This window comes from Toxorhynchites rutilus, chromosome 3 (genome assembly GCF_029784135.1).
Source record: "Toxorhynchites rutilus septentrionalis strain SRP chromosome 3, ASM2978413v1, whole genome shotgun sequence".
In the NCBI taxonomy this organism is placed as follows: Eukaryota; Metazoa; Arthropoda; class Insecta; order Diptera; family Culicidae; genus Toxorhynchites; species Toxorhynchites rutilus.
The window spans coordinates 172,185,121-172,208,916 of record NC_073746.1 but is presented as its reverse complement, the minus strand read 5'-3'; the positions used below and the strand labels follow the sequence as shown (position 1 = coordinate 172,208,916).

General features: G+C 39.4%; 1 protein-coding gene across 1 annotated transcript; it reads right to left on the bottom strand.

The window, feature by feature from the left end:
• Nucleotides 1–564: 564 nt before the first annotated feature.
• LOC129775626 (zinc finger protein 883-like) lies at nucleotides 565–22,241 on the bottom strand. Its single transcript, XM_055780586.1, has 13 exons — nucleotides 22,092–22,241; nucleotides 21,405–21,874; nucleotides 21,263–21,346; nucleotides 21,124–21,207; nucleotides 2,046–2,129; nucleotides 1,906–1,989; nucleotides 1,766–1,849; nucleotides 1,637–1,708; nucleotides 1,495–1,578; nucleotides 1,355–1,438; nucleotides 1,216–1,299; nucleotides 999–1,160; nucleotides 565–942 (listed from the first exon to the last, which is right to left on the bottom strand). The coding sequence occupies exons 1-13, from the start codon at nucleotides 22,112–22,114 to the stop codon at nucleotides 929–931; spliced, it is 1,413 nt and encodes a 470-aa protein (XP_055636561.1). The 5' UTR covers nucleotides 22,115–22,241; the 3' UTR covers nucleotides 565–928.
• Nucleotides 22,242–23,796: the final 1,555 nt, after the last annotated feature.

The window sequence follows — 23,796 nt, the reverse complement described above, 5'->3', positions numbered from 1 at the left end:
ACCTCATTTTTAGTCTAATATTGCATTATCCGCGATTTTCGTTATACGCGATGGCCTAGCCCGACTATTTCGCGGATAATCGGGGTTCTACTGTAGTATGAAGAAAATGATCGTTTTCGCACACTTCCCATCAAGTAATATCAACCAAACTGTCGCACTGTATATTGAAAAACAGATGAAAATTTATTATCTTGTAAGTAATCGATTAGAGTTTGGTTCATATTACCTGATTGGAAGTGTGCGAAAACGATAATTTTCTTCACACTGTTTCGCAAAATTATTGATTTTCGGGCGAGGGGTGAGGGAGGGAGATGAAAGAAATGAGCGCCATTGTGGCAGCCATTTGTGGCTAGCTTACACCTTCACCTTAAGCCGGGTTTATACGTTGAAAGTTATTCGGTTCCGAGTAATCGTCAAAGGCCGAGGACATAGTAAACGCGGTGCGGTGCGATGAATTTGAGCTCCTCGCGTGCTATGAAATACTGGTCGTAAATGCTTTCGGACAACGCAACGAGGATAGAGACCTTTTTTTATTTCTTTTGTTTATTTTTTTAGGTTTATTAGCATTTCAGCTGTTACAGAGCTTGATTTAACCGTGTACATGTGAGATGTTTATCGTATCGATATATATATGGTAAATTGTACTTTTCGGTGTAAAAGTATTCTTACTGTTCCATTGTTCAGTTGGAGCGGACAACGGAGACAGCTGATAGATTTGTTGTATTATCAATAACAAAAACAGTCGGATGCATCTTGTTGCAAGCAGCAGAGCATGTGTGGATGGAGAGAGGCCAGGACTCCGACCGTGAATCGATCTCCACCACTATATTAGCGCACGAAAATGATCAATTGAAGGCTCTGAGTTTTGAACTCACGATCGATCGCTTAGTAAGCGAACACGTAACAATTGATGCTACGAAGATCCCCGTTAGGAACATTCATCTGTAAAGAAATTATTCTGCTGAATAGTTTATTAAATAGACCTTTTTTCAACCAACCCGTATGAGTTCGAACGTGCACTTTTAGTCTATATTTTGAGACAAATGTTTTTTCACATTTTTCACATTTAGGTGGTTCCGTATGAGTTCGAGTGTGCCGTTTGAATGCTCTAGACTTCATAAAAGTCTTGGGACAATGTAGACAAGAATAGGGACCTTCTCCTGCAAAACAATAGCCCTACTGAATGGTTCATTATGTAAGATATTTTTTACCAACCCGTGTGAATTCGAATGTGATCTCGGAGTGATAAACGTTCCTTGAACGTTTTCGGACAATGCGGACAAGAATAAGGATGTTCGTCTGCAAAGGAAAGACTTTGCGAATGGTTCATTGTAATGAAACATGTTCTACCAACCCGTGTGAATTCGAATGTGGCGTTGGAGTACTGAAGATGTTTTAAACGCCTTCGGACAATGTGGACAAGAATAGGGACGTTCGTCTGCAAAGGAATGACTCTATTGAACGGTTCATTGTAATAAAACGTGTCCTACCAACCCGTATGAGACCTAGCGTGGTCTTTTAGTCTATATTTTGAGAAAAATGTTTTTTCACACTTTTCACATTTAAGTAGTTCCTCTCCTGAAAAATATCTTCAGTAAATGTTCACAAAACATAACATTCTCATTCTCATGCTCACCCGTATGTAATTGGATCTGGTCCTTCATCAAACTCTCGTCCAAATCCAAATAACTTTTCCTTAAACGTTCATCTGCAAAAAAACTGGCTCTGCTGAATGGATCATTACAGTAAAACATTCTTTACCGACCCGTATGAGTTCGAATGTGATGTTTGAACTCTATAGATTTCGTAAACGTCTTCGGACAATGTAGACAAGAATAGGGTCGTTCTCCTGCAAAAGAACAGCTCTGCTGAATGATTCATTATAGTAAAACATCCTTTACCAACCCGTATGAACTCGATTGTGATCTCGGAGTGCTGAAGGTTCCTTAAACGCTTTCGGACAGTGTGGACAAGAAAAAGGACGCTTATCTGGAAAGGAATGATTCTGCGAATGCTTCATTGTAAAAAAAACATGTTCTACTAACCCGAATGAGATCGAATGTGCTTTCGAAAATGTGAACTATGTGCGAATCCCTTCTGACAATGTGGACACGAATAGGGACGCTCACCTGCAAAGAAATTACTCTGTTGAATGGTTGATTGAGTAGAGCTTTCTTCAACGTATCCATGTGTGTTCGAACGTGCACTTTGAGTACGTATTTTCGGCTAAACGTTTTTTCAAAATTGAAAAGCAATAGCTCGCACACTCTCATACGCTATTCTTATTCCTTACCCATTGGATCAAGTTTGAGGAAGAGTATGAATAGGCTTTAGTTTGAGCTCGGGTTAGAGATCGGATTCAGCCCGGGTCGTTCATTATGGAGCTGTCAACTTTTTTGAACCAGGACTACATCTTTCATTTCTGTACTGTTCAAAGTTTCGAATACGAGACCATGATGCTTGGAGTGCAGGGTTTTGAACGTTAATAACTCTTTGCCGACTGAACGAAGTGGTATGATAATCACTTCATTCGAAAAATAAAATGTTCAACAGTTATATGCTTATTAATTATTGACCCGCAAAATAGTTTCAATAGTCTAAAAATTGCTTTGAAAATGGGGCTATCGAAATCACACAAATCTGTATACAAACGAATGTCCGCTCAGAAATCCACTCAGCTATGATTGCGCAGTGGTTGATGTACGATGTACGCTGGAATCTGTGTGCTTCCCTAACACAGACTTCAAAAACAAGGAGCCTAGACAAATCAGCATTGCAAAATAGATGCACTTTTGTACTCGCATGCATTTCTGCAACCCGGAATTTGTTTCTCTAACACAGATTTCGAAACTAATGAGCCTGGGGAAATCGTTGTTGCAAAATAAATGCAAGATGTGGATACTTTTATAGCCGCAAGCATTTTTGCACTCCGGAATGTGTGAGAACTTCAAAATCGGTATGAACACAACGGTCTGGCTCAGTTATTCAAGACTGCTTTGGAAGATATCCTTTCATGTTTTCAGTTCACTGAACTTCTATGTATGCCATTTGGCAGAATATTGATAATAATTTGCTGCGATAACGTCGATATGCGTTCTACTTACATGTCAAAATCAAAACTGAGTGCCTGAAGTTTATCACATCAAGCAAATTTGCGGTTCGAGAAGTACATTCACTTGAGAGATGCTCAGATGGAAATGTAAACTACATTGATCGTTTTGCAATTCTTCCGTTTTCATATTTTGGAAGTCCACGATAAATGAATGGAATTAACAAGGCATCATGTCATACGTCAAACTTGCAACGAAGACGGTAATCTATCCCAATGCATGAATTGACCTTAATTGGAATTTGTTCGCAATTGAATTCGGAAATTGTTACATTCAATCACTGGTTCAATAAATAACTTAACCAATACACTCAAATGATTACTAATCCAACGGTAGTCCTATAACAACCTTGCGGTTATATCCTAGATATAACCCACCCATAGTATTTTTTTAATAAAACACATATTTTTTGAGATATGGTGTTCAAATTTATTCTGGTTGTAGATCAACTTTCACATTTTAAAAATGAAATTCGATTTCGGTCATATAACTACCATGGACCCGTTTACAGCGATCGATCTGATGGACCCAAGTTTCCACTACTCGGCCACACATTTCGACCGGAATGTTGGGAATTGCATTAGCCAAAGTTGCTGGCTTGTTGGCATAGATCGGTGACTTGACATAGCCCCATACAAATAAATCCAGTGGAGTCAAATTTCATGAACGAGGCGGCCAATCGACATGTCCATTTCTCGAAATAATACATTCACCAAACTTACTTTTCAATAAATCCATTGTAACGTGCGCTGTGTGGCAAGCGACACCGTCTTGTTGAAATCACATATCATTGATGTTTAGATCTTTCAATTCTAGCCGGAAAAAGTCTTCCAACATGTTGCGATAGCAATAGCAATCACCTCCTCTTTTTGAAATACATGTGGGTTTGCATCTGATCAATAATGCATATAAAGATGATTTTGTGATGAGAATCATAATTTTCTTCAAGATTCGCCGGAACCCAATCGAAGAAGAAGAGTCCATTTGATTTTGTAATGATGTAGCCCAAGATCTTTTCGAGTTCGTGTTTGCATTTGATGATACGGGCGTATCTCTCTCGTGTGCTACCATTGTTGGTAAGTATCTGTCCTTTTATAGATTGTTACCTGAGACACTTCACTATTCATTTTAATTTTGCTTTGTAGGTACTTCTTGAGTACCAAACGGTGTCGGAAACATCTACCTGCCGGGTCGTGCGGGCTCGAATTCCCGACAGGCAAAATTCCATCTAGAGGAAAATGCCTCTCCTTTTATAGAGTCCATTTTCCTCCGATGACAGGAATGGAGGTTGTAAGACAAAAATCAATGGCAGAGACCTCTGTATTGCTTCAATTTTTATTCCTCCTAGAACTACAGTTTACTGTCAACAGCTCAGAGATATTGGTGATTGCAATTCGCATGGAATGGAAATGGGTTTGGGATCATTATACGAGGGGCTCAGAATGCAAGGGGTGTAAGTAACTTGATCAATTTCTCTTCATCAACTTTTTATTTAGTTAATAACTCAACTGCATAAACGTTCCAATTCAAGTTTGCTATGGAATCTGATAGATGAGGTTCTGACCTATATTCCACATTGTCAAATACAGCTGGGAATGTATTTGCAGCTAAGTTCTGACCAAAAGAGAGAGTCGACGTAGAGAAATCGATCAAATCACCTACACTTTCATTCTAAGCCCCTCATATTATGATTCTCGTGCCACATTGATTTATGATCTGTGCGATAATTTTAACGTGTCGACTCTAAACCTCTAAACAGGCTACTAGGATAGCAAGACTCCCCGCACGAGATAGTGTTCTATACAAAATAAGTGATAAACCCAAGGCGGTATAATAAGGTGGAACGTTATGTCAGAATTGCTGTTCAGCCATTACTTGAGTTCGAATTGACAGCGGCCAAATGAACGGCTAGCGTTTCCGAGAAAGAGGATAACAAATGGCATGCAATGAAGAATGCATACCGCTAAGTGTTTGTTTGTTTACGCTGTTGGCATCATTGTTGTGTTTCGGTGACTGCTGCAAGTTATTGTCTTCATTGCTGTTTTACGGGACGTGAGGGTTGTTGCCGTTGCTGCTGGGATTGGCAATTCAGCGATTGTGGGAGCTGTGCTAGTGGGTATATGAAAGAGCCACTACCGGCGGGCTTGTACCGTACTGCTCCTAGTTCCATTCGCTTTGATCACATTAGTCGTTGACGACCCATTACGATTGAGTGAGCGCAACGGTACGGTTTGGATATCCAGGCATGTCGTTTCCCGACGACTGCTGCTTCAGCTGGAGACTCACCTGATCGTGTGGGACACAATGTTCATATGTTACGATATTATTGCAGAACAAATCGGAAAAAATCGTTTGGCAAATTATTATTTATTACAGTTTAAAAACAAATTCGTGAGTAACGATGTGCATTAGGCGGCGGTGACACTGGATGCAGAAAAGTGGTCGTACGAATTGCATGCAATAGTGAAAGTAAACAACCACATTGAGTTGTATTGGTGTGGTTACATTGCTTCCCCCTTGCTTCGTTCGAATTCGTCAGCTTCTATCAAACAAAATTGTTTGTTTCTATTCGTACAATCAAATTTTCGTGCGTACTCCGATCCAAAGTAACCTTAGCCTTAGAGTGCTAATGAAAATGGTCATCTCAAATTTACGAATAGAACTTCCTGAAAAATGTTGATTCCCTCGAAAACTTTCAATATACAACATTCCAACTCAATCGGACTTTATTTACTATTGTCGCAAAGACGCCAAAATTTGAGTCATGAAACGTCGAGATCTACTGTCATCACGATTTTTGTAATCTAAATCCCGAAATTCGATTTTTGATAATATCCCTTGGGTGATTTTATAGTTTAAAAAAAATTAAACATTGACGGCTGTGCGATACTAGAAAATAAAGTCCGATTGAGCTGAAATTTTGCATAGGATATTTTTTCGCGGGAATCAATATTTTGCAGGAAGTCTTTTTCGAAAATTTGAAGGACTCTTTTTTCCCATACATTCATTGGCACTCTAATGTGCATAATATGCAACAAAGCAAAAATTGAAAGCTAACATTTGGTGGATGAATGATTTTCTCTAAAATATTTCTACGCAATTCTCGCAGCAGGAATTGTCTTTCCAATAGAAATCCGTTTTCCTCAGTCCAAGCAATAACTTTTTCGATTCCACATAAGGCTGTTCCATTTGCATCCTACTCTTCATCTTCATCAACCTGATGTAGTTCCAAAACTGATAAAGCATTCGCACCCTCGGCAATGGAAAACGAATTTTCATCGTCGTAGAAATATGTGTTTGGATGCAAAACAATGTTGATGCATCGTCGATCAGGGCCTCAAACTCCACATCCTCGTCGTGCACGGTATTGTTCTGGTCAATCAATTTCTTCAGAATCCAAAGTATGCATTTTATTATAACCGACAACGGGCTATCAGCATTTTCCATGACTTGACAATGGAATCAGCCGGTACCTCGTTCCAAGCATCGGTTACCCAAAACATATCATCCTTAATGTTGATTCGCTTAACAATGTCATCGAAGTGCGATTCACATACAACATCCACGTCACGTTCACGTTCACGTTCCGTCCCGTCACGTTGCGTCAATTATTCTACCAAGTAGTTCTTATGCAAACATTCACATACACCGGCAACGGCAACTTCGACTTGCCGTTGCTGGTGTATGTGAATGTATGTGAGGAATTTCATGGAAGCATAATTGACGCAACGTGACGTGACGGAACGTGAACGTGACGTGGATATTGTATGTGAATCGCGTTTTAGTGTCGCATTGGAGCAGGGGTATGACTAAAACGTCAAATCCCTCATATTGCAAATGTACCCAATATTGCTGCGATTCTCTGACATTCTGGTTCTCTCAATTACTGTTGTTTAAACTCGGTCCGGTTACATAGTCGAATAGTGGCTAACTTTAAACTCCATGTTAAAGTGAACACCTCCATGTGAAATCGAAATATGAAAATCGCTCATACAGTTAGTTTATTTTTAATCACGGAGATATTTCAACGATTACAATCCTCGCAAATGATATGTTGGTAAACAAATGACGCCATATTGATTTTGATTTTGGGTAGCCTATTATTCAATTCATGTCTAACCCCTGCATTGAAGGCGGTTTTGACCTGTAATTGGCGATCTAACGTACAAATCTACACCTAGGCGGCGCTGCGGTGAAAGTGATGATGGTTTTAAATTTTGCGATATGAGTTTATGGGAGGTTTGTACTTCTTTCCATAAATTGCAATGTTATAATCATAAAAGATTATTTGACTGCGATGAGTTTGGAAGAAATTAAATTCTGCGCAATTTTATATATAGCATGTTATTTTCTTACCTCTTTCAGTAGTGAAAACTGTATAAATGTTGACTAAGGTTGAATCAAAAGAGGAAATTCGAGAGCACAATCAAAAACAAGTTGAAAAATGCATGGTTTCTGCATTGAGTTTCAGGTTACATTAGCATCATTTTCTTAGTTCAGAATGAAAATCCAGATGTTTCATCGATCGTTTACGTTTTGCGTTAGATCGCCAATTGACGAATTTACGTTGGATTTACAACCAGATGGCGCAGCGAGTAAAATGAGGATGTTTTGTTTTTTTTAATATGAAATTCGTTTAAATTTGTTAGAAAAATCCGAATTTTCCTTCAAATTTTCCGAATTCAAGTATTCTTTCCACGCTGAAAAGGTTAGAAAACCATCATTTTACAATGTGATATGTATATTACTAGGAATGGCTTGTTATAAGTATTGCAACTTTAATTTTTTTTCAACTAAGTAAACGACGAATAGGGTGTTTTGCCCTTAAAAATACTGCAAATCCTTCTCGTATCGGCCCCTACATAATGAATTATATCAGCCAATTTGATATGATATCGATTTCATCGCAATTATCCATAGTATCAATAACATTTTCAAAAGTATCATTGCATTATCAAACTTAAAATTTTCGAAGATTATCTATGACTTTGGTCAAATCGCGTGTTGAAACCATCGTAAATATACAAAACTCCAACTTTCTTACCATATACTGATGACATTCAATGGCTGAAATGAATCTAAATTGAAATAAAATGAATAATCACAACCGAATCTTGCTTTTCAGTGCGTAAAATAAACAAACACCCTCACTTTTGTGGTTCTGAGCTCTAATGTAGATGTCGCATGAGCTGATTCAGCATTCGTCAATTGACGAATTTACGCGACAGGTCTGTCCAGTTATCAAAATGTCGCATTAAATGTAAATTAAAGGCTGATTTAGACGATGCCAGTCAGCGCTCTAGTTGAAGTATCCAGTGAATAGAGAACAGACACTCTGTTCAAGTTTGAGACCAATTACTTGTTCGATATTGGTACAAGTAACTTGAACAGAGTGTCTGTTCTCTGTTCACTGGATACTTCAACTAGAGCAATGACTGGCATCGTCTAAATCAGCCTTTACTGTATACGATACGAACACATATGTTAGGGATGTGGAAAAATAGTCTTCAGAAATTTTATCTCATTTGGAATCATGACATCGGCATCCCTCTTGTTCGCGCTTGGACGAGGAAGAAGAGTAAGAAGCCAGTTGTCATGTCTTGTCTTAGCTCTTGAGTAGTCTAATCGAAAAATCTTACTGGATCATATAATCCTGGATTCCAGCCGGTTGCTGCATTCCAGGTAACGAGAATGCGGACTCGTTAGTTAAGATTGGAAGGCACTAATTGGCAACACAATTGGAGTGAATATAATATGGGTCGCTGGATAGATACAATTATTCTCAAGGTATCGACGAACGCGTGGATCAGGGGATTGAATGTAGGTCAGGACTTCATTCACGTGGGTCCCGATTCTCGAATGCACTTCACGGCGTAAATGAAATGAACGACACACCATTGAACTACCTTTTACGAGTTGGTGAAGCGTGAAAGATAAGAATGGGTTCTGAAGCAGAATGAGCACTTCTCAAATAAAAATTATCAATAAAAAATAACTTCTCCGTATCAAATTAGTGTTCAATGTGAATGGAAAATTTTGTTTCCTTCGCTTGGTAAAACAATCTCATACCCAAATTTTATCTGAAGTTATTTTTTTTTATTATAATGATAGTTTTTGTGGGAAACTAATTTCGTATCCAGATGTCGACACCTCATCGCTGTCATCGCGGATACACTTCATTTCGGTTCCACCGTGAAGTGTATTCGAGAATCAGGCCCGTGATGTCCCGTCTTATGTCTAATCATTACTTGTTAGATGCACATCCGTATCGCATTGGGATCGTCGGTAGTGATATTTGTGTTTGTGGTGATGGTTATCATGACATCGAGCATGTGGTCTGGTCCTGTATTGTTACGATCGCGGTTTAAGAGGTGGCTGTTTCGGTTAGACCGAGAGAAATACGCGATACGTACATTAGAATAACGAATTAAAATATCTTTATTGCGGGACTCTAAAATATGTGTTGCTTACTAAATTATCACACACTGACTGACTGACATACAGTCTGACGTACAACTCCCTTCCGTTATACCAGCGTCGACATGATGACAGCAGAACTGCCATCAGTAAGCCTTCTTTGGGAGCAAGGTTTTCACGTTCCCAACATCTCCCCTCTAATACAGCTGGTACGGGTCAAATCGCGTGGGCGATCTTCTATTGCGAGACGAGCGACGTATGAGAACCGGAGCTGATGTTTCTGCTTCAACAGCGGACTGAAAGTCCGAAGTGGCTGAATTCGTCGACGACAGGGTTGAAGAAGATTGTAACGCAAACGAAGAAGACGTAGACGAAGACGATGACGATGACAATGACGACGTTAGTTCCGGTGGAGAAATCGAAACTGGTACGATGGTGTTCGGTGTCGATAACGGCAAGGAAATCACATTACCTGATGATACTGGCGAAGACTGTTTAGTATGACTGGAGAGCTTTGATGTATGAATTGAAGCGCTTGGTGGAGCCAAATTCCACTCATCTTGAAGGATGTCCAGAAGAAGCCGTTTGCGTTGAATGGGTGTGACTACGGGTTCTTTGTTAGCTACAGTACGGTCTTTCAGCTGATTAATGTGTGACCTCACAAGTCTTCCATTGTCGAGAAAAACGTTGTACATTACGTTGCCGAATTTTTCGCGGACAACTCCTGGTACCCAATGCCATTTGTTGTTAACATAGACTTTGGCGAAAACAGGATCATCACGCTGGTAACTTCGCTTTAGCTTCTGATCGCATTGACGTGGGGCGCTGGAGGCCGAAGCAATTCCAAACAGGTTCGGATCGGACGACCGAACATTATTTCAGCAGGTTATTTGCAGTCTGGTGCGGAAGGATTGGCAGTGCTTCGATAAACAAGCAGAAAGGTGCTGAGTGCTTCCTTTATGGTGCCTCTCTCCTCCTGGATTTTTTTTACAGACCGCTTGAACGTGTCTACAAAACGTTCTGCCTGACCGTTTGATTGAGGGTGGAATGGTGCGGTGGTCAAATGTTCGATTCCGTTTTCCGCACAATAGGCCTGGAACTTGGCACTGGTAAACTGAGGGCCATTGTCGCTAACCAGTGTTTTGGGCATCCCCATACGAGCGAATACATCATTGAGAATGCCAATTGTAGCTTCTGTGGTTGTGGAACGGGTCTGGATTATTTCTGGCCATTTAGAGTGTGAATCGACGACAACGAGGAAATAGTCCCCATCAATTGGTCCAACGTAGTCCATATGGACGCGTTCCCAAGGCTTGCTGGATTTAGGCCACGATAGCGGTGCTGACCTAGGTGTTGTTTTCGCTGATGCAACACAATGACGACAGGACTTGACGTAGCCAATAATGTCGTCATCCAAGGATGGCCTGTAAACATATGACCGTGCAATAGCTTTCATACGTTGAATGCCTGGGTGGCCACGATGCAGCTGATCGAGGCAGCGCTTACGGTACATCGAAGGAATAACTAGGCGTTCTCCGAACATGATACAACAGTCGACCGTGTTTAGGGAATCTTTCCGGTAGAAGAACCGTTTGAGTTGCGGCTCTGTTGGATTTATTGTAGGCCAGCCATCGTGGAGATAGCGATACACTTTCTTGGTGGTAGGATCGGACTGAGTAGCATTCTGAACGATTCTAAAACTCAAAGGGAAAGCGTTAATAATATCCACCGTTACTGACCTGATATCGTTTTCAAAGGCGATTGTTGCGATGACATAATCCTCCTCTAGTTTTACGTGTTGTCTTATCAAGCGGAAAAGCACGTCCGCATTTCCAAACTTCTCAGTTCGGATATGTTCGATGGTGAAGTCGTACAGGAGCAGCGTTAGAGCTCATCGCTGAAGTCGATTGGATGTGTATACAGAAATGCCCTTCTTAGAGCCGAATATCCTCAAGAGTGGAGCATGGTCGGTTTGCAGAAGGAACTGACGACCGAAAATCATTTTGTGGAATCTGGTTACTGCAAAAATGATCGCTAGCCCTTCGCGATCTGGTTGACTGTAGTTTTTCTCTGCTGGTGTTAAAACTCGGGACGCATGCTGAACAACCTTCAGGGCGCCATTCGGAAATCGGTGACTAATGGTAGCGCCAATACCTACTGATGATGCGTCTGCTGATACAATGATATCAAGGTTTGTGTTGTAGTGCGTCAACAGGAGGTCGGATGAAAGTATTTGCTTGAATTTAATGAACGCCTTCTAACATTCTGGCGTCCACCTGAATTTCGGTTCGGCTTTCAGTAGCTCATCAAGTGGGAAGCGAATCTCATACTAGGTACGAATTTACCATAGTAATTAATTGCTCCCAGGAAGGAACGAACTCCTTTAACGTCGGTTGGTGGTGGCATGTCGGTGATGATCTGTATCTTCGACGGATCTAGGGGTAGTCCGCTTTGGTCTAGTAGATAACCCAGATATTTTATTGGGCGTTGAGCGAATGTGCACTTTTCTGGACGGATGGTGAACCCGAAATCCTGAATACGCTGGAACACTGCACGGAGGTTGGCTAGATGTTCTTCCGTTGTTTTACCTCCCACGACAACGTCATCAAGGTAACCAGAAGCGCACGAAAGGCCCGCCAGCATGGTGTCGATTAGCTGCTGGAAGGCACCTGGTGCTGTTTTGACTCCTGGCGGAAGGTGGTTGTAGCAATACAATCCACGGTGGGTGTTGATGGTAAGTAGATCGCGGCTGTCCTCATCAATTTCCACCTGGAGGAAGGCGTCAGAAAGGTCTATCTGACTGAACATTGTTCAGCTGGCTAATTTTGCAAAAATATCCTCCGGTAACGGAAGAGGATACCGCTGTGGTTGCAGCGAGTTGTTGAGACCGGTGGAATAATCGCCACAAATTCTGATGGTACCGTTGGCCTTGCGAACGACTACTATGGGAGCCGCCCAGTTGGAGAAATCCACGGGAGTGATGATTCTCTCTCTTTCCAGTCTATCCAGCTCACTATCCACTGCGTCGTAGGTGGAATATGCAACGGGACGTTTGGGACGGAAAACTGGAACTGCACCTTCCTTGAGTTCGAGCTTTATTTTCGTTTTAGTGCACACTCCTAGCTCGCTTCGAAATACTGCTGGATATTTCACCTTGAGTGACTCTACGGTGGTGGCAGGACTTACGATATGATTGCAATAATTGCTGATGGGCACTGACCACAACCCGAAAGCGTCGAGTATATCGATACCTAGCAGATGAAGGGATTTGTCCACCACGTAGATCTGCAATTCACGATGTTCACCGTTGATAGAAATTGTACAGATGAACTAAAAGAGAAGCTTGAGCGCATCACCGGACGCTGTGCCTGCTGGACTGCTGTTTGCCTCGTCCGAAATTACGCTTCTGTTGATATCTGTTACTCTGTTTCACGAACTGTATACTTGGTGATGACATTTCTATCATTGCTGTGTCCCGCTTCAGTGACAACAATCGTTGACAGTCCTCAGATAGCTATTCCAAGGTGACGTCGTTACGTTCTTCTATTTTTGACAGTAATCTCGTTCTGATTTCGCTGTCTCCCTCCGACTTAAGTCCGCAAACGAACATCAAGCATTTAAACTGATCTTATTATTATTTTTTATTTATCTGTATTATAGTGATTTTCAACTCATTTGGCTGGTTCGTCACTTTTTACTTCCATTTCTGGAAGAATGTCGGGAGTGAGAATTGAACTCGTGACCTTTAGCGTGAGAGGCATGGATGTTACCACTATGCCAGATCGCCTCCTTAAACTGATCTTCGGTGAGTTTGCTCAATTCAAAGTCAACACAGGTTTTGTTGATTCGACAGGCAAATGTGACGTAATCCTCGATGGAATGCTTGGTTATTTGTAAGCAACGATAGCGCTTGCTGATGACAGATTCAGCAGTACCGAATAGGCAGCTTAGGTAGGATGAAGCTTATATAGCATTCGTGCTCCTCTGTTCCTAGTTTGCGCATGAGCAGGCGAACTTTTGCCTCCTCGTCGAGACGCGCAGCATCTTTCTCGAAAAGATCTTCGTATCTAGCGTACCATGCCGAAAAGGTTATGTTGCTTTCCGGCTCGTAGCGAAATTCTTTTATGTTGTTCGCTAACGAATCAAGAATGGTTTCAGGATTTGGCGGTACTTGTACCTGGATTTTGGAGATAGTCTGCTAAAGAAGATGATGTTGATGCTGAATAAATTCCTGGTGTTGTCTCTTGAGCTGCTGTATGAGCTGGGCGTAGGTGGCTTCGGTGGACGTGTGTGCTTGTTGCGGTGTCTGCTGTGGAAGAAGGCTTGTGAAGTGCTGCTGCTGGAGGGGATTCTGATGCATTCCAGGATGCGGCGGGAACACAATAGGCGTTTGTCGACCGGCTCCTGCTGAGAGATGTCCCGACAGGTTAGGTTCGTCCTCCATTCTTAGGCACGTGGAATGATGCTATTTTCCGATGTTTTCACAACCGAAAAACTAATAACTCGTCGCCACTTGTTACGATCGCGGTTTAAGAGGTGGCTGTTTCGGTTAGACCGAGAGAAATACGCGATACGTGCATTAGAATAACGAATTAAAATATCTTTATTGCGGGACTCTAAAATATGTGTTGCTTACTAAATTATCACACGCTGACTGACTGACATACAGTCTGACGTACAACTCCCTTCCGTTATACCAGCGTCGACATGATGACAGCAGAACTGTCATCAGAGGGCCTTCTTTGGGAACAAGGTTTTCACGTTCCCAACATGTATAAACTTTTATTCTGCCAGGGCTCATATATCGGAATCACTCAGGGCACTAGGAAGGCAATCTGACTTACCGGCTGTTGTGTCCACTTTGGATGCAGCCCATTTCTTATATGTGTCCGAAAAGTATTCATTAAAGTTCGTTAACCCGGACCAGAGTTTGGTGAACTCCTTAGAAATATGTTTAGTGGTACGAACTTTGTATATTTTACCGGCATCTTGGCTAGTCGCGACCTCAACCTAATGCTCCCTCTCTGTAACGTAGTGCGCGGGCGGCAAACCCCGCATTTGCCGGGGGCGCCAAAATCCAAGAATTTTCAATTGCAATTTTTCCCCCTATTATATTTCATCTTTCAATTGAGTAAAAAAAACATTCATCGTGAGTATTTGCCTTTGTCCGTACATGAAACCAGTAACCTCTCTTTGATTTTCGCAAAATTGAAACAACATCACATCACATTATATTAATACGCTTTTAATTTTTTGCTATGTATCCCTGGGCGCCCCTTTATGCTATGCGTTGTTTCACAGATATTGCTTAAGGGCGTGATATTCGGGTATTTTGGTTATTGTCTAATGTACGAATAATGATCATTACGCTATTGACAGCTGGATGCGTAGATGCTGTCCGAAAATCGGTATCGGTTTTGAAGCAACGGGGTATCGCAGGGCGAATTCCAATAAATATTTTGAAACTTTAGGACAATATCAAAAACGTCACATAGGGGTTCTTGAAAATCCAAAAAAATGCCAAAATTGTGATTTTTTTGTTAAAAATGAGTTATTTTTCATAAAAAGCTCATAAAAAACGGTGTTTGAAAGCTCATAAAAAACTGTAAAAAATGAAATATCAGAAAAAGGTTTCAGGATAATCCATTTTGACATGCTGAAAACAAATAACAGTTGAATCGGTCGAGTAAATCCTGAGTCATCGATACACCCAGCTGAAAAAAACATGGTTTCCAGAAAAAAAAATGAATGGGTTATATCTATGATATAACCGCAAGGTTCACGTGGAACTACCTTAGCTTAGCAATCATTCGTTTGTATTGATTAAATTCTTGATTGAATGAAACAGTTTCCAAATTCAATTGAGTTCAATATATTTGCTCTGTGAGTGAAAAAAATGAACAAATGCCGTGTAAAGTCAATTCATTTATTGTGATTGATTGTTCTTCGTTACAAGTAAATTTAATGACGGGCCTTTTACGTTTGGTATGATGACTAGAACAAAATATATGTACGGAAGAATTATCAAACGTTTGACGAACCAGCCTAAGGCTGAAAATCTTTCCAATAAAAACAAAAAAAAATTATCAAACGATTATTTTATTTTACATTTCCCTCTGAAGTTTACATCCCAAAAGTGTACATACTTCTCGAATCTCGAATTGGCTTGAAACTGGGAAGTTCATTCGCTTCTAGCGGCTGCACGATTTTCCCAGGTTCCTAAGTTTAGAAGATCATGTTAGGACAGACATATTCCACTCTGCACAAAGGCAAGCGAGGACAAAAGTACTCGCAGTTTGCATTTATTTGCAGAGCCGATTTCCCCAGAAACCTCGGTTTTGAAGTCTGTGTTAGGGAAACACATTTCAATCGGAACAAAAATACCCCCGATTTGTATGAATTCGCAATGCCGATCTCCCCACGCTTCATGGATTTGAAGTCTGTGTTAGGGAAACACATTCCAGTCGGAACAAAAATACCCCCGACTTGCATGAATTTGAAATACCGATTTCTCCAGGCACCTTGGTTTGGAAATCTCTATTAGGGAACACATTTCGGTGGGAACAAAAGCTCCCCCTACTTTCGTGTGTTCTTTTTCTTCTTTTTGGCTTTAAGAGGGTTTAAACTTCTCAGTTCACTCGCCTCTAGGCTCTTTCGTGTGTTTGCAATGCCGATTTCGCTGCTTGGTTTTAAAGTCTGTGTTAGGGAACATTTTTCGATGAGAACAAAAGTCCCCCTACTTTCATGTATTTGCAATGCCGATTTCCCCAAGGCTGCTTGGTTTTGATGGCTGTGTTAGGGAAACCGTAAATCGGGCCAATCAAAACGATGCAGTTAGGGCGTTTAGATAACGCCTAATATTTTACAGTTATTCAATTGTGTATCTAATGAAAAACAACATTCTGTTAGTTGCGATAGATGCGTAGAAATATTCCCTATCAAGTGATGCAAACATCTCTCCTATCCAGTACGAAATGTTCGAGCTATAAGCATTCGAAATCTTTCATTTTTTCCTGCATGTTCTGTGTTTAGGTTTTCATTTTACCCTCCATATATTCCGGTTAGACGTAGTCCCACGTCAAAACGCGTTTAAAAATTCGTACAGCAATACTATATCCCTTGAGGTGACGTCATCTTGGCTGTAACTTTCCAACATTTCTGAGGGCATTAGCTTCTGAAAAATGCAAAAAAAAAAACTTTTTTTCGACTTTCCAGACCGGGTTCTCCCCTTAAGCTGCATTATAAGGACGCATACTGTGCATACAGTTGGAACTGCGTGATATGTGTAATAAAGATGTATTTTTAACAAAGTTTTATCAATGAAGGAACAAACGACATATACAACTCGTTCATGTTCTTCATCACTAAAGCATGATTTCCAATAAAAAAAAAGTATACTTATATCCGCAAAAAAATATTTTCTACTATGAAAACATCGCTCTTCTTTGGCAGCTTACTATTTGGAAGCCTGTTTGCAAATAAATTTGAGTGTATTTAAACAAAAATAAGAAAAACATGTCGAAAATATACAATCTAAGGTATCCAGCGCTTTATCAGATACAAAACAAACATTCAGGATTCAATGTGTTTAAAATAAAATTGTTCGCAATAAAAATAAAAACATAAAAAATAAGAGAGCATATTGTTATTATAACTAACTGGTTTTTGAGAAGAAATCATTATTCTCGCTACCGAAAACAACATTTTACAATCAAACTACTACTTATTATTAACAGTGACTTAAAAAACATATTGTGTTGGTAGAAAGGGGTGGTGAGAAGTTTGGCCACCACTGCTATAGCGGACATACCATCAGATTTTTCATTTATAGCGAGAGACTGACTAACATCTATGAGTATGGATCAATTGGATCAGGATCATGGATCATATGTTGAAACAGAGGAACTTGTATCAGAGGTGGAAGTGTTTAAGACGCAAATGAACATTATTCTCAAATATTTTCTCGATGCATTTTATCCTAACATCGAGATGGCACTACGAATTTTACTGACGCTCCCAGTTACAGTGGTATCGTGCGAACGCAGTTTCAGCAAGCTTAAATTGATTGAAAATTATCTGCGTTCTAAAATAAGCCAAGGCCGACTCAATGGGCCTGATCACGAACGTCACTTCACGGTGAAAATGAAGTGAATTGTATACAACCTTATTACGGCTGTCACCGTGTGTGTAGAATCCAGAAGAGTTCATTCGTCGTGACAACTTTGATGAACTAGGTGTTATTATGAATACCACGATACTGTCATGTCACGGAGAAAAACAGGTATATTTGCCACTTGTGTTTTAGATGGTGAAAGCTAGTCACGCGGAATGGAGTAAGTTTAATTTCGTATTTATTTAGCTTTTTTGCTAACATTTTGGATCTTGTCTTGTCTTGTTTAAGAAACAAAAGATAAACAAACAGCAATTTACTGGTGGCATTTTTAGAACGAAATTCTGACGTATCCAGAGAACGTGAATTTGTTTATTTGTATTTGGTAAATGCGCTATGGGATGTAATTAAGGATTAAAAATGTAGTTCCCGTAGGCCCATTGAAACATGGCGGAGGTCTACTTTCGATTGTTTAGAACGAACAGAAATTTTTTGTTTCTATTTTTAGGATTAGACTAAGTGAGAGTTGCAACACCATAAAATGGCAATGGAGGCCACTGACCCAAATACGATGATTATTGATTATGTATAATGTTGATTTGTTGATATTTTGAATATAAAATAATAACTGTAAAGTTTTCCCAACATTGCAGAGCTAGTTTTTTGTAATTCAAACATTCACAATTGGCGGACCAGACCAGAATTAGAACGATAGTTATAACTTTTTACGTTATATATATATTTTCAACGGTATTGTTTTGAAGCCATACTTTGAATGAAAGAATATTAACCCTTCCACGTACAACATCAACAGTGTCACTCGATGTGAAATGATTGTGCCATAACGTACAGCATCGAGTCTCCCTCGTGGTGCGCTTTCATATCACAAGCTACTGAGACACTCAGCAGAGAAGTGGAATTACTCGATGCGTACCCCATCGAAGCGTTCGCATTTGGTTCGCTTTTTCGAAAATTAGATCGTACGAGAAGGGATTAAAAAGTGATAATAAGTTTCAAACAAGGAAAAAATTAGTCTATCATTGCAAAGCATTCACAAGATACTGTTTTTAAATTCTTCTCTAGTTCTTTTTCCATGATTTTGATATCAGTCTAAAGAAAATCTGAATCACTTTCCGCTTTTCCGAAAATGGGAAGGATAAGATGAATAAACTTCAGAATTCCATATGGGAGTAGCTCAGATTATACTGATCGTGAGGTGGGTAAATTCGGGTTTGTTCTGAGATGTAGAGGATATTATTATTCATCAAAATTGTAGAAACGGTTCATAAAAAAATATTCTAAATATTTCTCACTATTAAAACGAGTAAGACAGAGCTAAGTACAAGAGCATGCGAGATTTCGATTATTAAACATAAAAGTCATGTTTTATCTCTAGCGTAGAATTACCTTCCCATATGTTCAACAACTACATTATTCCCGAGCAACCGAGTATTCCTCCTCAGCCAGGATTTGATTCAGCAAACTAATCATCGAGGTATAATTGCAAACTTGTCGTTCTAAAATATACGATTAATTAAATTGAATATTATCTCATACGTTGTATTAATTTTACCTGCATAACGTTAAAACGTCCGAAATTATGCAACCGACTCAACGTTCAAACACCCGACATTATGCAGCCAACATGTCTCTTATAAACGGGAATGAATACTTTCACTTCACGGAGTTCATTTTCACACGCAACTGTCCGTGACAATGATGATAGACACAAAAAGATTAAGTGAAGTGTAAGTGACGTGAAAGCGTACGTGGCAGTGATGTTCGTGATCAGGCACAAAGCCTTGGCAATTCGAACGAGAAAGAATCGCTAAAACTTTGATTTTGATGTAATTTGGACCATTCTGCTTCAGCTTAAGCATGCAAGGCAAAGATTTGGCTAGAGAATGAGCGAAGCTGGTAATGATATCTCTAGCCTTCTGATCGAATAAACTGCTCAAAGCAGTGTCTTAGAATATCAGCAAATATGCCCTCATTATATTGATGACAATAACAAACGAGTTCATTTTGTTCATATCGCTGATGCATGAACAAATTTGCTATAATGAATGAATGCGGCATTGAGTAGGGTTCATAACTTCGCTGTTATTTATACTTTGAATATCAAAAGCAACAAATTGATATTTCTCACATTCGAAACGATATTCGTTCTGGCATTGATTTCGAGCCAAAATAAAATAATAAAATAAAATTAGTCATGCTGGATCATTTAGAGAACAAAAACGCCAGAGCTCGATGAATCGATCTTTGCAAGAAATCGCGCAGGATTTTGTTTGGCGAGACGGTAACAACGGCATCGCGAACGATCCCTAAACACCGTATTGCAATTGAATAACCATTGCTCCTAGACTCGATGGTCAAATGGATTACAACATATCATAATCTTCTTGTTGCCTGCGTTGATTTGGAAGGACTTAAGCATCAGTACAATTCGACCAAAACAAAAAAATTCTGTTCATTCAAGACAATCGGAAGTAGACCACCGCCATGTTTCAATGGGCCTACGGGAACTACATTTTTAATCCTTAATTACATCCCATAGCGCATTTACCGAATCCAAATAAACAAATTTACGTCCTCTGGATACGTCAGAATTTCGTTCTACAAGTGCCACCAGGCGGGTTAATTGCTGTTTGTTTATCTTTTGTTTCTTAAACAAGACAAGACAAGATCCAAAATGGTAGCAAAAAAAGCTAAATAAATACGAAATTAAACTTACTCCATTCCGCGTGACTAGCTTTCACCATCTAAAACACAGGTGACAAATATACCTGTTTTTCTCCGTGACATGACAGTATCGTGGTATTCATAACACCTAGTTCGTCAAAGTTGTCACGACGGATGAACTCTTCTGGATTCTACACACACGGTGACAGCCGTAATAAGGTTGTGTACAATTCACTTCGTGTTCACCGTGAAGTGACGTTCGTGATCAGACCCATTATATCGCTTTTTGATTTATTCCCTTTTCATTAAACCAAACTCCTCCACTCGCTCCATCCTTCTTCTAAATTCTAATCCTGCCCAATCACTCTAGAGTTAGATTTACTGATTATTAAATTGTTAGTCTTAATTGTATCGAAATTAAGTTTTATTTTAAGATGAAATTTGACTCTAAACGTTAGATGATAAGTGATTGGGTCTGATTAATACACATTTAAAAAAAGAGACTTCCATCAACATGTGCATTTTCGTCGCGGAATATAAAATTAATGCATCTTTAACGCAGTATATTTGCTAATTGATGTGACTTTTAGTTCGTAGTATGTTTGTACTTCAAATAAAAAGTGCGGGTTTCGACCAATGTTCGATTTTTCAAACAGTCATTTCCCGGAAAATGTGAGATGAAAAAAGTAATTCTTGAACATGTTGTCATTATTTACACAAAATATAAAATACAAATAAAAATAACAAATAGAGGAATGACTCTACTGAATAGTTCACAGTAATAAAACATGTTCTACCAACCCGTATGAGTTCGAATGTGGCATTGGAGCACTGAAGGTCTTACAAACGTCTTCGGACAATGTGGACAAGAATAGGGACGGTCACCTGCAAAGCAATGATTCTGCTGAACGTTTTATTGAATCGATTATTTCTAACAAACCCGTATGAATTCGAAGGTGCAGTTTTAGTCCGGCTTTTGAAACTAATGTTTTACCACACTTTTCACATTTAAACGGTAACCCTCCTGCAATAGATCCAGATCAGTACATACTTTCATCGTGTGTAACAGTTAGTTGACAAACCTTCCTCCGCGGTAGCATCCAATTCAACTGTTCTTTGTGTATTTGTTTCAGCATTTGGAATTAATGGCCGATGGCCATCTTTGTCCACTTCGCTGACGAAGAATACTTCTCCGTTTGCGCTTTTGATTTGCATTTCGTCATCCTGTTCGATCGGCCCAAAATCCACGATAGAGTCTCTCTCAAAAATATTTTCATTATACGGCGGATCGTTGTCATCAATCATTAATTCTGGTTCCATCTTGATGTCATTTGGTTCGGCGATGGGCAAAATTTGGAAGCAGCTCTCGGGGATGCCATGGATGGTTATGCATTTATGGCGGCATTTATCGCATATAAGATAACTGCTCAGCTGGGGAGTGAAACTGCTTAACTTCAGAAGGATTGGTTTTAGCTTCTGCTCTTGCTGAGAAGGGACCAGCAAATGATGGAATTTCTGATCGTTTTTATTGTAGCAAAAACTACACTGATCACTGTTGATATGAAATATGATCGAACATCAGTATCATTTAGTATATCACCAGTATATCAAGAATGTCTTGTTATCAAACCAATTATATTTGTTCAATGTTGGCTCAATGAACTCATGGATTTCAACAGGAATAGAAGTAAGCCACATCGCCGTAATCGTGGAAGTTAGTTTTGGCTTGCGATGCTTCTGTTTCCTAAACATTTTCCCAATTTACTTACAGGTTGTCGCTAACAAACGCCATCTCACTTCTCTAGATTCATTTATTCGAATGCAATCAAAGTTCAGAATTGTCCAGTTACTACACATAAATGCTAAAGTTTTAAAACTGTCTATACTTCTAGAGTAAACAAAACAAACTTCTTCGTGTTCGATTTGTATATCTTGAGCCAATGAGTGTACCGAGGTGGAGCAGTAGGCGAAGTATATCTGTATTGGTAAGCAAAATATCGTGTCGTAATCATTTTCAATAAATATGGAAAAAACAAAGCAATGTTGAAAGTACTCACAGTTGCATGATAATTTGAGCCAAATCATGAAATCATTTAACTGTTTGTTTTTTAACAGATGACAATTGTATCGTGGCTTATTTCGATTATTTATGTGGTAAAAAGGTCCAGAGAGCAGTAATATGCTTAGTTCTCGAAAGCAGTAACATTTTCGGTGAAATTTTGATTAATTGGCGGTTAATTTCTCACAACATGCACACCCACACTGAGAAAGTTCGGAACATTAACTTTAAAATAATGAAACTTCGTTTGTTTCTATGAACGTGGGGGAGTGAAAATGGCACATGGAAATATCATATTTATCCGTTTCGACGTGATTTTACAAATATTCACTGCACGCTATCATATTAGCCTCATATTCATCGGGAACTCTAAAAAATGTACGTTTTTAATTGATAAATTACTTCCGGAAAATAGCATTTTCACATGGATGCGGTGAGCAATCCAAGATAAACACAACGACTGACGTCACCATTTGAGAAATAGTTATGGCAGCGCATGCAATGTCGCTCGAAACTCTACCATCTTCATTACCTTTTTCCAGAACATTGATCTTCAGCTGAGACCCAATCAGGGTACGTTTATGACAAGGTAGTCTGGAACAAGGAAAGTGAAGTGAAGTTGAAGTTGAATTTCTTTTTTTGATTCAATCATTGTCAACATTTGTACATTTTTCACTACTGGAAGAGGTAAGAAAATAACATGTTATATATAAAATTGCGCAGAATTAAATTTCTTCCAAACTCATCGCAATCAGATCATCTTTTATGATTATAACATTGTAATTTATGGAAATAACTACAAACCTTCCATAAGCTCACATTGCAAAATTTAAAACCATCATCACTTTCACCGCAGCGCCGCCTAGGTGTAGATTTGTACGTTAGATCGCCAATTTCATATTGACGAATTTACGTTGGATTTACAACCAGATGGCGCAGCGAGTAAAATAAGGATGTTTTGTTTTTTTGGCATGAAATTCGTTCAAATTTTCTAGAAAAACCAGAATTTATCTTCAAATTTCCCTGTTTCATGTATTCTTTCCACGCTGAAACGTTAGAAAATCACCATTTTACAATGTGCAATGTACATTACGAGAAATGGCTTGTTATAAGTATTGTAACTTTAATTTTTTTCAACTAAGTAAACGATGAATAGGGTGTTTTGCGCTAAAAATACTGCAAATCCTACTCGTATCGGCCCCTACATAATCAATTATATCAGCCAATTTGATATGATATCGATTTCATCGTAATTAACCATAGTATCAATAACCGGTATGCATTATCAAACTTAAAATTTTCGAAGATTATCTATGACTTTGGTCAAATCGCGTGTTGAAACCATCGTAAATATACAAAACTCCAACTTTCTTACCATATTCTGACGACATTCAATGACTGAAATGAATCTAAAT